The sequence below is a fragment of the Schistocerca piceifrons genome, chromosome 1 (assembly GCF_021461385.2).
Source record: "Schistocerca piceifrons isolate TAMUIC-IGC-003096 chromosome 1, iqSchPice1.1, whole genome shotgun sequence".
Classification (NCBI taxonomy): Eukaryota; Metazoa; Arthropoda; class Insecta; order Orthoptera; family Acrididae; genus Schistocerca; species Schistocerca piceifrons.
Genome location: NC_060138.1, coordinates 680,918,471 through 680,935,368, shown reverse-complemented (window position 1 = coordinate 680,935,368; position 16,898 = coordinate 680,918,471). Strand labels below are relative to the sequence as shown.

General features: G+C 37.6%; 1 protein-coding gene across 4 annotated transcripts in view; it reads right to left on the bottom strand.

Annotated features, from left to right (window-relative positions):
- LOC124788711 (choline transporter-like protein 4) overlaps window positions 1-16,898 on the bottom strand; it is a 266,397-nt gene that overhangs the window by 111,077 nt on the left and 138,422 nt on the right. For all 4 annotated transcript variants that reach the window (XM_047255992.1, XM_047255999.1, XM_047256007.1 and 1 more), the window contains one exon: window positions 7,816-7,981. In XM_047255992.1, coding sequence (XP_047111948.1) covers window positions 7,816-7,981 — 166 coding nt within the window. The remainder of the gene's footprint in view (window positions 1-7,815; window positions 7,982-16,898) is intronic.

The following is a 16,898-nucleotide window of genomic DNA, read 5'->3' as shown; positions in this document are numbered from 1 at the left end:
CATGCTGTGTGCACAATCATCTACCCACAACAATTCATGAAAGGGCTGTCCCTCTTGTATTATCAGTGTTAACTGCACCTGTGGAGGTAATTGCTGTTGCCAGATGATAAGTAGCAACTCTTTGGAGACAACACTAACTTCTTCCACCATAGCCCATAAATGCCTCCAGAAATCCAAAGAGGTTCTGTCATCTCTTCACTCATGATACAGCATCTGCTTGAGCTTCTGTTCAGGCAACTTGATGCAACAAGTGATCAACACAGCGTTGAGTGCATGGCACATCCGTCAGTGCGGAGACTGCAGGATGATATCCATAAGTACAGCAATTACCCTCTGGTCTAAATTACTGACAGCCAATGTAAATTGCCCCTGGTACACCATGATCTTCTGTTGGGTGAAAATAAATTCTAAAATTGTGAACCAAATCTCAGGTTGTGATGACAAAAATGGTGTGGACCTTAACTGTAACTGCAGTACAGATGACAAGAATGAGACGGCTGTCAATGGCAAGCAATATGTAGGTACTTTCGCAGTATGGAAGATATCACCAAAGGTTGTAAGTTCACTGTACCCAGGCATAAAACTTCAATTTCCTGTTGTAACTGCTGGATCTCCTCACCAATTGTAAGTAACAATTTTGCTGCATCTTCCGTGACCATGAAAAAATAACACAAAATGTGACCGTAATTTCTGTTTGTGAACTACTTTAATCTCGGAGTCACCAGTAATGCATGCAAATTACAATATCCACCTATAAGGTAGCTCCACTTTATTAGAATGGAAAGCAACTCAGAACAATAACTCAAGGAACAATTATAAATGCCACTCACACACTCCAGGAAGTACACATGGCACTTCACTTGGGTAGATACTTATTCCCATCACATGTACACAAATGTAAAGTTGTGTGTTTCATGAGAAATTACGCTACTGTAGCCCCAGCTACAAAATTAAAATCTTATTACTGTAGTTTGTTGTGTCACTAATTCAGTGAGTAAGTATCTGTGATGATAACTATCACACAACCAAGGTAATACGCAAAATGTATCTCTGACTTTGATTATTGGTAGAATACTACAACACTGTTATTATAAAAACTTTTTTATGACTAATACTGGAATGGTGCTCAGTTGTGTGGGATCATTATTAGGTCAATCAATGGACCCTAAGCACATACAAAGAGGAGTATCGTGACTAGTTGCAGGCTTGTTTCTCTCAGCGGAGCGTATTAACGCAAATTCTGAAAAATATCCACTGACAAATATTCAAAGCAATGTCTAATATGTTGAGAAAATTATGTAGCAAAGTCCCAGAACCATTTCTTTGGGAGAAATATATTATTGTTCTTAAGGGGAGTATCAATGCCCTTTCTTGATAATGTTATATTTAACATATTTATATCCCATTTTCTCAGGGACTAATCAAGGTAATAAAACAAAAGGTAATAATTTCAGAGCTTTACTTAAGTAGTTTCTGAGATAGTGGGAAACATCTACAAAAAAAGTAGTTTTCCAGATATGACACTTGAAAGCTGAAGTAACGGAAAACTTGCTTTTGAATTAAAACTCTCCAGCTTTGTAATCTTTATCTTCTTGATGATCATCCTGATGCAATCTCTTTGTCTGAGGGATCTTGCTGCTGCTGGCGTATTTTTGATGTTGTACTTTTGACCATAATTTATGACTTGGAGACTCACGGTTTATCCAGTTCTTGTAGGATTGCTTCCCTATCATGGCCAGTCTTAATAATTCCAAATTGCTTCAGAACCTTTATTCTGCCTATATTTCCATCACTGAAGGTGATCACAACATCACTGACCTCAATCTTTGGTGTTTCCAAGCCCAAAAATACGTCTTAGGGCACCCTGACCCATAAACATTGCTGAAAGGGACATTTGCATTTTGAGTTTTTCCTGTGCGACATTGCTTCAGAAGACCTGAATGTGCTAGGTCTCTGTATAGTGTCTTTATTATTGCTTCAGCAGCTTCATGGCTAGTGTTTCTATGGATGTGTTTGGTTCCTGCTACCTCAGCTTGGTGGCATTTACACCAATCAACTGAACACGAGTTGTGTAGTGGCTTGTTATCACTTGACGTCTTGTGGAAAAAATGTTTTTAACACTGCTTTTTAAATTCCTTCCACGTTGTTTATATTCTTTCTAATGGCTTGGTTGACTGAGTGTTTTGTCAGTCAAGTGTCTGCTAATACTCTTGCTATCTTCATGCTTTTTGCTGGAAAATTTCTGCCTTCTTTTACGCAACTGGCTACCCATTTGTTTCTGCACATGGCAGACACATTCTGATTTGTGCAGTATTGGGTCATCACAGGGTCTGCTGTCATTTATTGATTTGGATGAACTGGAATCACCAACACCAAAGAATTTAGCAGAGCAAACTCCAAGTTGTCCTTGAAAGCACTGAAAGATCTTCATAGCTAACGCACTTTCCATTCCTCCTCTGGATCCTTGCACGTTTTCCAACAATTGTGTTCATGCAATTGTTGCTTTCCATTGTTGGTACCCACTTCTGTGCATCCATGGCAGTGTTTTGACAACACTTCAACATCAAGCACCTTCCCAGTATCAATAATTATGGCAGCTGCACAAGAATTTTTAGAGTGATTGCACTTTTCTGCCATGATCTGACAAATGCTATTCAAATGTCATTGTTAGCATCATTTTCTTCAACTACTTCTACTGTTGCAAATTTCATTGATTTTTCTGCAGCTACTTTTATTGTTTTCCCTACAGCATCTGTGTGTCTCAAAACATTAGTAGGAGAGATGACAGATTCATAAGAGCACACAAAGTTTTTTCCAGCTTTAGAGTCTTTACCAGCCCATAGAAATATCTGATGTTTGTCTCAAAAAGGTTATTGCTTTTACATTTCTCATATGTACAAACCCCCCCCCCCCCCCCCCCCCCCCCCCCATGAACCACGGACCTTGCCGTTGGTGGGGAGGCTTGCGTGCCTCAGCTATACAGATGGCCGTACCGTAGGTGCAACCACAACAGAGGGGTATCTGTTGAGAGGCCAGACAAAAATGTGGTTCCTGAAGAGGGGCAGCAGCCTTTTCAGTAGTTGCAGGGGCAACAGTCTGGATGATTGACTGATCTGGCCTTGTAACATTAACCAAAACGGCCTTGCTGTGCTGGTACTGCGAACGGCTGAAAGCAAGGGGAAACTACAGCCTTAATTTTTCCCGAGGACATGCAGCTTTACTGTATGATTAAATGATGATGGCGTCCTCTTGGGTAAAATATTCCGGAGGTAAAATAGTCCCCCATTCGGATCTCCGGGCGGGGACTACTCAAGAGGACGTCGTTATCAGGAGAAAGAAAACTGGCATTCTACGGATCGGAGCGTGGAATGTCAGATCCCTTAATCGGGCAGGTAGGTTAGAAAAATTAAAAAGGGAAATGGATAGGTTAAATTTAGATATAGTGGGAATTAGTGAAGTTCGGTGGCAGGAGGAACAAGACTTTTGGTCAGGTGATTACAGGGTTATAAATAAAAAATCAAATAGGGGTAATGCAGGAGTAGGTTTAATAATGAATAAAAAAATAGGAGTGCGGGTTAGCTACTACAAACAGCATAGTGAACGCATCATTGTGGCCAAGATAGACACAAAGCCCATGCCTACTACAGTAGTACAAGTTTATATGCCAACCAGCTCTGCAGATGACGAAGAAATTGAAGAAATGTATGATGAAATAAAAGAAATTATTCAGACAGTGAAGGGAGACGAAAATTTAATAGTCATGGGTGACTGGAATTCGAGTGTAGGAAAAGGGAGAGAAGGAAACGTAGTAGGTGAATATGGATTGGGGCTAAGAAATGAAAGAGGAAGCCGCCTGGTAGAATTTTGCACAGAGCACAACATAATCATAGCTAACACTTGGTTTAAGAATCATGAAAGAAGGCTGTATACATGGAAGAACCCTGGAGATACTAAAAGGTATCAGATAGATTATATAATGGTAAGACAGAGATTTAGGAACCAGGTTTTAAATTGTAAGACATTTCCAGGGGCAGATGTGGACTCTGACCACAATCTATTAGTTATGACCTGTAGATTAAAACTGAAGAAACTGCAAAAAGGTGGGAATTTAAGGAGATGGGACCTGGATAAACTGAAAGAACCAGAGGTTGTACAGAGTTTCAGGGAGAGCATAAGGGAACAATTGACAGGAACGGGGGAAAGAAATACAGTAGAAGAAGAATGGGTAGCTTTGAGGGATGAAGTAGTGAAGGCAGCAGAGGATATAATAGGTAAAAAGACAAGGGCTAGTAGAAATCCTTGGGTAACAGAAGAAATATTTAATTTAATTGATGAAAGGAGAAAATATAAAAATGCAGTAAATGAAGCAGGCAAAAAGGAATACAAACGTCTCAAAAATGAGATCGACAGGACGTGCAAAATGGCTAAGCAGGGATGGCTAGAGGACAAATGTAAGGGTGTAGAGGCTTGTCTCACTAGGGGTAAGATAGATACTGCCTACAGGAAAATTAAAGAGACCTTTGGAGAGAAGAGAAACACTTGTATGAATATCAAGAGCTCAGATTGCAACCCAGTTCTAAGCAAAGAAGGGAAGGCAGAAAGGTGGAAGGAGTATATAGAGGGTTTATACAAGGGCAATGTACTTGAGGACAATATTATGGAAATGGAAGAGGATGTAGATGAAGATGAAATGGGAGATAAGATACTGCGTGAAGAGTTTGACAGAGCACTGAAAGACCTGAGTTGAAACAAGGCCCCGGGAGTAGACAACATTCCATTAGAACTACTGATGGCCTTGGGAGAGCCAGTCATGACAAAACTCTACCTTCTGGTGAGCAAGATGTATGAGACAGGTGAAATACCCACAGACTTCAAGAAGAATATAATAATTCCAATCCCAAAGAAAGCAGGTGTTGACAGATGTGAAAATTACCGAACTATCAGTTTAATAAGTCACAGTTGCAAAATACTAACGCAAATTCTTTACAGATGAATGAAAAACTGGTAGAAGCAGACCTTGGGGAAGATCAGTTTGGATTCCGTAGAAATGTTGGAACACGTGAGGCAATACTAACCTTACGACGTATCTTAGAAGAAAGATTAAGAAAAGGCAAACCTGCATTTCTAGCATTTGTAGACTTAGAGAAAGCTTTTTACAACGTTAACTGGAATACTCTCTTTCAAATTCTGATGGTGGCAGGGGTAAAATACAGGGAGCGAAAGGCTATTTACAATTTGTACAGAAACCAGATGGCAGTTATAAGAGTCGAGGGGCATGAAAGGGAAGCAGTGGTTGGGAAAGGAGCGAGACAGGGTTGTAGCCTCTCCCCGATGTTATTCAATCTGTATATTGAGCAAGCAGTAAAGGAAACAAAAGAAAAATTCAGAGTAGGTATTAAAATCCATGGAGAAGAAATAAAAACTTTGAGGTTCGCCGATGACATTGTAATTCTGTCAGAGACAGCAAAGGACTTGGAAGAGCAGTTGAACGGAATGGACAGTGTCTTGAAAGCAGGATATAAGATGAACATCAACAAAAGCAAAACGAGGATAATGGAATGTAGTCAAATTAAATCGGGTGATGCTGAGGGAATTAGATTAGGAAATGAGACACTTAAAGTAGTAAAGGAGTTTTGCTATTTAGAGAGTAAAATAACTGATGATGGTCGAAGTAGAGAGGATATAAAATGTAGACTGGCAATGGCAAGGAAATCGTTTCTGAAGAAGAGAAATTTGTTAACATCGGGTATAGATTTAAGTGTCAGGAAGTCGTTTCTGAAAGTATTTGTATGGAGTGTAGCCATGTATAGAAGTGAAACATGGACGATAACCAGTTTGGACAAGAAGAGAATAGAAGCTTTCGAAATGTGGTGCTACAGAAGAATGCTGAAGATAAGGTGGGTAGATCACGTAACTAATGAGGAGGTATTGAATAGGACTGGGGAGAAGAGAAGTTTGTGGCACAACTTGACTAGAAGAAGGAATCGGTTGGTAGGACATGTTTTGAGGCATCAAGGGATCACAAATTTAGCATTGGAGGGCAGCGTGGAGGGTAAAAATCGTAGAGGGAGACCAAGAGATGAATACACTAAGCAGATTCAGAAGGATGTAGGTTGCAGTAGGTACTGGGAGATGAAGAAGCATGCACAGGATAGAGTAGCATGGAGAGCTGCATCAAATCAGTCTCAGGACTGAAGACCACAACAGCAACAACATATGTACAAAATTCTTTCTTACTCTCACAACTCAAACAAGAGAACTAAGAACTAAACTGTTCTTTTTAAGAGATTTTCAGAAATTATTATGTCTCCATCACACAGATTACAGTATGTAGTTTGATTAAATATTGTTTTCAGTACACTTAAATCTAATATTAAATTTATATCACTGGTACTGGTTTCACTGAATATTTTGTTACTGTTCACAAGTTTCTTTTTGGATGCACTTGCTGGTGAAGAACAGTGTTCAGTGTTGCTTGCCCTAACCTCATTCTCTGGATGTAAATTTCCAACAGGACATGTTCTGTAGAATTTATTTCCCTTATTTTTTCCCCTCTTAAATATTCCCTTTGGTAGAGTCATATTAAAGAGGGAAACACAACTCAATGAGCAGTAAGTCCAATATACACAACGCTCAATTAATGGGACTCACAAAATACGGATGACACCATGCACTATACCACAACTTGGAAGCAATATCACAGCAACCAATGCAGCCAACCTGTGCAGTAGGATGTCTACTACCATTTAACATAAATCATAGCCTTCTAGAGCAAACAGTTCCCAAGATATCTTGTTGCAACTTAACAAGGGCTCTTTCTACCTGTAGAAATTACTTGTGCTGCAAATTATTTCATCAAAACATACACCAAACTAAAGATAAACCCTGAGCAACAATTCTCCACCATTTTATACCCAACCAGCTTTTGTACTCCCTTTAAGCTCTTATGTTTTGGCCTCAGAAAGATAATGAAGGGACATATAATTAATCATTCTTCCCATGCTCCATCCATAAATGAAATGTAAGAAATGCTAATGTATGGTACTGTGCTGAAAATAATTCCATCATGTGCTTTATAGCAATTTACAAAATAGATATGTGGATGTAGAGACACTTCATTTTGGTGAAGAAGCACACAGACTTACATCAGTCACATTTCCCAATTATTTTGGAGGGAAAAAGAAAAAGAGAACATCATGCTGGCAATTTTTCATACCTGTTTCATGTGTGTATCTACAATAGTTGCACCATAGCAGTTATGCTTTACATACATATTTGTATAGCTAATGACAGTAGAAACGTATTGAGATGAATGTTACAAGTCTCACACACATGTGTGTGTGTGTGTGTGTGTGTGTGTGTGTGTGTGTGTGTGTGTGTGTGTGTACTACACTGGGAGTTTCTCTCTCTCTCTCTCTCTCTCTCTCTCTCTCTCCCCTCTCTCTCTATGACAAACACACACACACACACACACACACACACACACACACACACACACACACACCTTCCATGCACAATTAAAATTCCCAAAACTCTGCTCAAAAAGGACACAGACAGAATTTAGAGTGCTTTGATAGATGTAAGGATTTTCACTGATAGTGTTTAACTTAAAATTGAAGAGGACCTAAGAATGTGAGTTAAGTTCATTGCCACACTCCAGTGACATATTCGGAGTGATATCTCAGGATACTGATGAGTGGATATTTACAATTACTCTATTTAAGTTGTATGTGAAGAATATACTTATTCTCTTTAAGTTGTATGTGAAGAATAAACTCTCAGTGAACTTCTTGGTCTTAGAGCGTAAATACTCACAGTATGCATTAAGTCCAACAGCAGCCAATAAAGACAGCCAAACCATAACACCAGCCAAGAACTGCATCAAGATTATGTAGACAATACAAACAACTTCTGCTATACCCATGAAGCCTGCTATCCATGGCCAGTTATCTTCCAGATTTGCAAGAATTGTCTCTCCAATCTGAAAATGAAATTAAATTACCACTTTTCATTCTTCTCATAAATTAGATTTGCTTTGACACTTCAACTTTTAGAATGTCTCATTCGAACAGCATATCATATGTATCAATTATTTTTACGCAGGAGTCAGTAATTGTGACCACATTGGCCAAAGGACAAAAATGGCAAGTCAGTGGCAAAGAAATTTAATAACTGCCTTGAAGATGTTGAGAAGCCTCTTCTTGATGCTAAAACACAAGTTCTAAGATGACTTATCGAGAAAAGCTGAGTAGTATTACATAAACAAGAAATACTTCCTATCGTTCTACAAAAATTACATTTATTTGTTTCATGAATCAGTTTTTGTCTTCTTAATCCATCTTCATAGGTCAACCAAATGTCACAAATATGGATAAAATGAAACACATCTTACACAGATAATATTTATATAGAAGATACAAAAATGACAGTGTGTTGTTATTGTGGTCTTCAGTCCAGAGACTGGTTTGATGCAGCTTTCCTTGTTACTCTATCCTGTGCAAGCTTCTTCAACTCCAAGTAACTACTTCAACCTACGTCCTTCTGAATCTGCTTAGTGTATTAATGTCTTGGACTCCCTCTATGATTTTTAACCTCCACGCTGCCCTCCAATACTAAATTGGTGATCCCTTGATGCCTCAGAACATGTCCTACCAACCGATCCCTTCTTCTAGTCAAGTTGGGCGACAAATTCCTCTTCTCCCCAATTCTATTCAATACCTCCTCATTAGTTATGTGATCTACCCATCTAATCTTCAGCATTTTTCTGTAGCAACCCATTTTGAAAGCTTCTATTCTCTTCTCATCTAAACTATTTATCGTCCATATTTAACTTCCATACAAGGCTACATTCCATACAAATACTTTCAGAAAAATACTTTCTGACACTTTAAAACTACACTCAATGTTAATAAATTTCTCTTCTTCACAAACGATTTTCTTGCCACAGCCAGTCTACATTTTATATCCTCTCTACTTCAACCATGATCAGTTATTTTGCTTCCCAAATAGCAAAACTCATTTACTACCTGAAGTGTCTCGTTTTCTAATCTAATTCCCTCAGGATCACCTGATTTAATCCAACTACATTCCATTATCATTGCTTTGCTTTGCTGATGTTCATCTTACATTCTCCTTTAGAGACACTGCCCATTCTGTTCAACTGCTCTTCCAGGTCCTTTGCTGTCTCTGACAGAATTACAATGTCATCAGCAAACCTCACAGTCTTTATTTCTTCTCCATGGATTTTAATTCCTAGTCTGAATTTTTCTTTTGTTTCCTTTACTTTTTGCTCAATATACAGATTGAATAACATCAGGGATAGGGTAGAACCCTGTCTCACTCCCTTCTCAACCACTGCTTCCCTCTCATGCCCCTCGACTCTAATAACTGTCATCTGATTTCTGTACAAATTGTAAATAGCCTTTTACTCCCTGTATTTGACCCCTGCCACCTTCAGAACTTCAAAGAGAGTATTCCAGTCAACATTGTCAAAAGCTTTCTCTAAGTCTACAAATGCTAGAAATGTAGATTTGCTCTTCCTTAATCTATCTTCTAAGATAAACAGTAGGGTCAGTATTGCCTCACATGTTCCAACATTTCTATTGAATCCAAACTGATCTTCCCCGAGGCTGGCTTCTACCAGTTTCTCCATTCATCTGTAAAGAATGTGTGTTAGTATTTTGCAGCCTTGACTTATTAAACTGATAATTCAGTAATTTTCACATATGTCAACACCTGCTTTTTTTTGGAATTGGAATTATTACATTCTCCTTGAAGTCTGAGGGTAATTCGCCTGTCTCATGCATCTTGCTCACCAGATGGTAGACTTTTGTCAGGGCTGGCTCTCCCACGGCTGTCAGTAGTTCTAATGGAATGTTGTCTGCTCCCAGGGCCATGTTTTGACTTAGGTCTTTCAGTGCTCTGCCAAATTCTTCACGCAGTATCATATCTCCCATATCATTTTCATCTATGTTCTCTTCCATTTCCATAATACTGTCCTCAAGTACGTCGTCCTTCTATAGACCATCTATATACCCCTTACACCTTTCTACTTGGAACTGGTTTTTCATCTTAGCTCTTGATATTCATATGAGTGGATCTCTTTTCTCCATAGGTCTCTTTAATTTTCCTGTAGGCAGTATCTATCTTACCCCTAGTGATATATGCCTCTACATCCTTACATATGTCCTCTAGCCATCCTTGCTTAGCCATTTTGCACTTCCTGCTGATCTCATTATTGAGACGTTTGTATTCATTTTTGTCTGCTTCATTTACAGTATTTTCATATTGTCTCCTTTCATCAATTAAATTCAATATCTCTTTTGTTACCCAAGGATTCCTACTAGCCCTTGTCTTTTTGCCTACTTGATCCTCTGTTGCCTTCACTATTTCATCTCTCAAAGCTAACCATTCTTCTTCTACTGTATTTCTTTTGCCCATTCTTGTCAACCGTTCCCTAATACTCTCTCTGAAACTTTCTACAACCTCTGTTTTTTTTCAGTTTCTACAGGTACCATCTTCTTAAATTCCTACCTTTTTGCAGTTTCTTCAGTTTTAGTCTACAATTCGTAACCAATAAATTGTGGTCAGAGTCCACATCTGCCCCTGGAAATGCCTTACAATTTAAAACCTGGTTCCTAAATCTCTGCCATACCATTGTATAATCTATCTGAAAACTTCCAGTGCCTCCAGGCCTCTTCCACATACACAACCTTCTTTGATGATTCTTAAGGCAAGTGATAGCTATGATTAAGTTATGCTCTGTGCAAAATTCCACCAGGCGGCTTCCTCTTTCATTCCTTATCCCCATTCCATTTTCATCTACTACTTTTCCTTCTCTTCCTTTCCCTAATATCGAATTTCAGTCCCCTATAACTATCAAATTTTCATCTCCATTCACTATATGAATAATTTCTTTTATCTCATCATACATTTATTCAATCTCTTCGTCATCTGTAGAGCTAGTTGGCATATAAACTTGTACTACTGTGGTAGGCATGGGCTTCATGTCTATCTTGGCTACAATAATGCATTCACTATGCTGTTTGTAGTAGCTTATCCATGCTCCTATTTTTTAAATTCATTATTAAACCTGCTCTTGCATTACCCATATTTGATTTTGTATTGATAACCCTGTATTCATCTGACCAGAAGTCTTGTTCCTCCTGAAACTGAACTTCACTAATTCCCACTATATTTAACTTTAACCTATCTATTCCCCTTTTTAAATTGTCTAACCTACCTGCCTGATTAAGGGATCTGACATTCCATGCTCCGATATGTAGAATGGCAGTTTTCTTTCTCCGGATAACAATGTCCTCCTGAGCAGTCCCTGCCCAGAGATCCAAATGGGGGCTATTTTACTTCCGGAATATTTTACCTAAGAGGACGCAATCATTATTGAACCGTACAGTAAAGCTGCATGCACTTAGGAAAAATTATAGCTGTAGTTTCCTCTTGCTTTCAGCTGCTTGCAGAACTAGCACAGCAAAGCCGTTTTGGTTAATGTTACAAGGCAAGATCAGTCACTCATCCAGACTGTTGCTCCTGTAACTACTGAAATGGCTGCTGCCACTCTTCAGGAACCACACATTTGTTTGGCCTCTCAACAGATACCACTCCATTGTGGTTGCACTTATGGTATGGCTATGTGTATTGCTGAGGCACGCAAGCCTCGCCACCAACGGCAAAGTCTATGGTTCATGGAGGGAGGATGTACGGTGTATACATAGCCAAACATTACATTTTTTGTCTTGCAGATATAATTATCTTAACTAAAAACATGAAACAAAATTAATGTGGAAATACATTTAACAACTGATGAAAAATAAAGTTGAATTTACAATTTTCATCTAGTATATGTAACTACATCTTAATTTAACATAGAGGATGGGGAAAGGAGGGAGATGAAACTAAGTTTGGTCATTAAATACCAAGTTGTTATTCTGCGTCATCTGTTTGTTGATTTCAAGAAGGATAATCTCTCTGCTGTTCTTAACAGATTATGAAACTTAGCATTCTACATAATATGAGTGGTTTTCTATTAAATGATGATCAGCAAAGGTGGATTTTTTTCTTTCTTAATCTCCATGTTTTCTCACATTAAGAGAATCTAATTGCCACTGATCTTGCAGAGTGACCAATATATACTTTAGCACAGTGCTTGCGCATGATTTTATACACACCACTTTGCATCAAAGATTGCAGTTTGTCTTTACTATTGAATAAAAATTCTGATATGCTGAAGGTATAACAAAATGCTGGTCAGTAAGTTATAAGACTAACTTTTTTGCAGGCTTATCTTAAATTCTGCTAATATATGGGATGATGCCCCTGTATTTATTATTACTGACTGGTTCCTGTTGGCCAGCATACAGAAATGGTATAATACTATGCATTTTCTTCTTTCATAGTATGTTATCAATCAGAACAGAGCCAATGCCATTACTAGAAGTGATGTGTCTGATGCTCTGTAGTTCAGTTTGAAAGGCAGACTCAATGGAACAGATATGAGGTAATGCACCATCAAATGGAAATGTGCATGTTCATGATCATGTAGATGCTGGGAACTTGCAGTGATTATCATATCTGTAAAAATGGTTTTTCTGTAAATGCTGAATAACTGTCTGTTTATGCTAATACATATCTTTAATAAGGACCTTTATTCCCTCTGTTAATTTAAGTTTTAGTTATGAACAGTATATTAAAATTGAAAAATTTTTCATCAGTTGCTAAATGTATCTCCACATAAAAACTGTTCCTATTTTAGTGAATGTAACTATTTCTATGTGACAAAAACTGTAACATTTTCCTATGTAAATACTCAACAAATCATTTTTGTATCTTTTGTGTAAATAACAATGTGTAAGGGCACATAATTTGATCTGTGTCTGTGACATTCAGCTGTCACTTCAAGGTGGCCTAAGAACCAGGTAGGTGGAGTTTATGAAATAATATAATTTTTTCCAGGACATAAGAAAGTGTTTCCTATTTAATATTATTATCATGTTCTGCCAAGCACTGATAGAAAATTCAGTTAATGTGAAAAGCAGATTGGTTAAAAAAGACCAAAGCTTGCTTTATTTCTGCTATCACATACAACATCACTGGCAGGAGCTGGTGTGATCTACATGTACATCATACTCCACAGCCCCCCTAATGGTGTGTGGAGGAGTGATCACAGCAGGTGAATGTTACCGAAGTTGTTTAAGGTGGAATAGCTCCACTTGATCTGATGTCATGCTAATTGTATTTTTATTTCATCTTCTACATTTATGTCTATGTCTACACTACGCAAACAACCGTAAAGTGCATGGCAAAGGGTATGTCCCCATTGTAACAGTTATTCGATTCATATATGGAATGCAGGAAGAATGATCGTCTGAATACCTCTGTGTGTGCTGTTATTATTCTAATATTATCTGCATCATCCCAATGTAGGGATATGTAGGGGGTTGTAGTACTTTGCTATAATCATCATTTAAAGCAAGTTCTTGAAACTTTGTTAACAGACTTTCTCGGGGTAGTTTACGCCTATCTGCAAGAGTATACCAGTTCAGTATCTCTGTGACACTCTCCCACAGAGAAGAAAAAAACAAACCTGTGACCATTCATGCTGCCCTTCTCTGTATACATTCAATATCCCCTGCAAGTCCTACATGGTAAGGATCCCACACTTTTGAGCAATATTCTAGAACCAGTTGCACGACTGATTATAGATATCTCATTTGTAGACTGACAGCACTTCCTCAGTATTCTACTGATAAACCAAAATTAGAACCTGCTTTATCAATGACTGAACCTATGTGATCATTACAATTCATATCGCACCAGCTACTGCCAGTGATGTTATATGTGATAGCAGAAATAACGCAAGCTTTTATTTCAGTATATGGTGTACACGGATTACGCAAGATCAAGTGAAAATCAATGAAGCTTATTAGGTGTGGAAAGTTGGTTGGAACCTGAAACTGATAGCAGGAGATTTTTTGGGAAAATTTAAATATATATCGAAAGGATAGGCTAATGGGAAAAGGAAGTGGTATATTTGTCATAGTAGACAAAAACTCAAATCCACAGAGACAGAAATTGAAACAACATGTGAGATTGTTTGGCTGGACTCAGTATGAGGGGTAATCATAAAATGATAACTAGATCCTTCTGTTCCTGACAAGACTCATCTCCTGATGTAACCAAAAACCTTAGAGAAAATGTCATTTCACTTGTATGTATGCTCCCTAATCATACTGTAATCATTGGTGGATACTTTAATCATCCATTAGTCAACTGGGAAAATACAGTTTTGTTGGTGGTGGGCATGATAAGATATTGTATGAAACGTTACTAAATGCCTTCTCTAAAAACTACCTAGAACCGATAATTTGGAAACTCCACTCATAATGGAAATGTATTGGATCTAATGGCAACAAATAGACCTGACCTCTTTGAGGATGTCCCCGTCAAAACTAGTATCAGTGACCATGACATGGTAATGGCAACAATGATTACCAATGTACACAGGACAGCTAAAACGAGCAGAAAGATATATATGTTCAGTAAACTAGATAAAAAAAGTTAGTAGTATCATGTACAGTATCAATGAGTAACTTGAAACTTTCAGCACAGGTCAGGAGTATGTAGAGAAACTACGGTTCAAGTTTAACAGAATAACTGATCATGCACTGGACAGAGATGTACCCAATAGCATTATGGGAGGGACCCTCCATTGCATACAGTCACTGTAAAGAAACTTCTGATGAAGCCAGTTTGGACTTACATTCTCCAATGAAAAGGAAGCAAAAACCACTAATTAGTATTTCCTATTAGGGACTAAAATTGTATAATAACTTGTCCAAGGAACTGAAAGACAAAGCTAAGATATGTTTATTTAAAAAGGCAGCCTAAGGGTACCTCTTAAACATTGCATATTACGCAGTTAAAGATTACTTAGAAAACTCAGAGTAGAGGTTAAAGATAAAGAAAAGGTGACTTCTAGTGCATAACACAAATGTCTCACCATTTTTCTGAGTTCAGAATCTCAGTTATCATGAAGTATCACTAACTCGGTTTTTCAGACAGGCAGAAAGTAAGGCATACAGATGTAATAGAGGCGTAGCAGTATGGTCATGGATCTAAAGTGTATGGGATTGTGTACAGTGAAAACTCTAAATGAATAGTGTACATTTTTTATATTTAAGTCATTAAGTTGAATGAAGAGTCCATAATTATTTTTATTTTATGAAGTTAAATGAAGACAGTCCCGGGTCTACAATATTTCCAAACCAGGGGAAAAAATTGATAGTGCCTCCCAATCAAGCATTTGAGACAAGATGTAAAAAAAACTCATGATTTTTCAAAAATATATTCACGTTGCCACACACATTTTTCTGAAGAATTTGATAAATAAAACATATATGTTTGAGGAAATGTAAGACATGTTATTTGGTCTTAAGTGTGCCAAAGTACCATGCCACACCTCTTCACGCAGCATTCTTCTATCACATATCACAGTATTTTGCTCTGTGGAATTCAAACATGTATATTTTGTAATGGAAGCCATCAAACCTATATTCAGGACAGTGGAAATTAAAACTTCCTGTAGTGCCTCTCCTACTCTTAGCCCAACGGTTTGACATTCTGCCCCCTTAAAAAAATTCATGAGAGCTGACACATGAGGATGTAGGATGTCTGTGAAGTTTCATTAGGCTGTCAGAGTTCCCTCAAATGCATTTGAGATAGGACATCAAAAATTTTAAGAAATAGATTCTTGAAAAATATATTCGTCTTTTAGTGAATGTATTTCTAAAGTGTTTGATATATAAAACGAATATGTTTGAGGAAATGTAAGACATGTTACTTGGCCTTAAGTGTGCCAAATTACAGAGCCACACCTCTTCACATAGCATTCTTTTATCACACATCGCTGTATTTTGCTCTGTGGAATTCAAACATATATATTTTGTAATGGGAGTCATCAAACCTATATTCAGGACAGTGGAAATTAAAACTTCCTGTTGTGCCTCTCCTACTTCCAATCCAATGATTTGACATCCTGCCCCCTTAAAAAAATCACATTTAACACTGGGTGGGATTATTTGTGACCGGGAGAATAAGAACTCTTCAGAACATTTGCACTCTTTGTTCCCTATTGGCTAATAACTTCCTCTCTTAACATAAAATTAAATGTGGGAAACATAAAACCAGTAAATACAAGAGACAAACAAGACAGTAGACATTTCTTCAATCCTTAGATTCCAGAGCTTTTTTTCCCTATAATCTTGCTACAAATTGACAAGGCATGCATTCCTTTCTGTGAAAGAATCTATTACCTCATCGAAGTTCATAAAACATTTTGCTATGAGAAAAATCAAAATGTCATTGTCAAATACTGAAAAAGTTGTTAATATGAATAGTACACAAGATCGGTATGGTTTCTCAATCTAATTACATCTATTTTGTCACTGTCTGCTGTTATGTAACAGTTTTCTCAACTAAATTTTCCCTTTGATTTTATATGTGGAAAATTTCATCCCATAAACATTTAGGAATGTAGACATAGTAAAAATATCCTTTATTGAAATTAGTAAACTATAATGGCTTTCAAAAACACAGGTTTGCATGGTGCTGACAAATTTTCAGAAATAATTCTGAAAATTAGTTCTACCTTAATAACTAACTTAATAAGCAGGACTTCACTAGAACATGAAATTTTCCAGATGTATTATAATACTATCACAGATTTGTTTCATCTATAGGAAAGCATCACTGGAATATTGGGAATCCTAAATAGGTTGACAGTTTAAGATTGATGCCCATTATCTTGGACCTCTTACTTAAAAAGTATCAAGACCGGTATTAAGAAGGGACTCTACGAATATAATAAAGCTGCCTACATATGG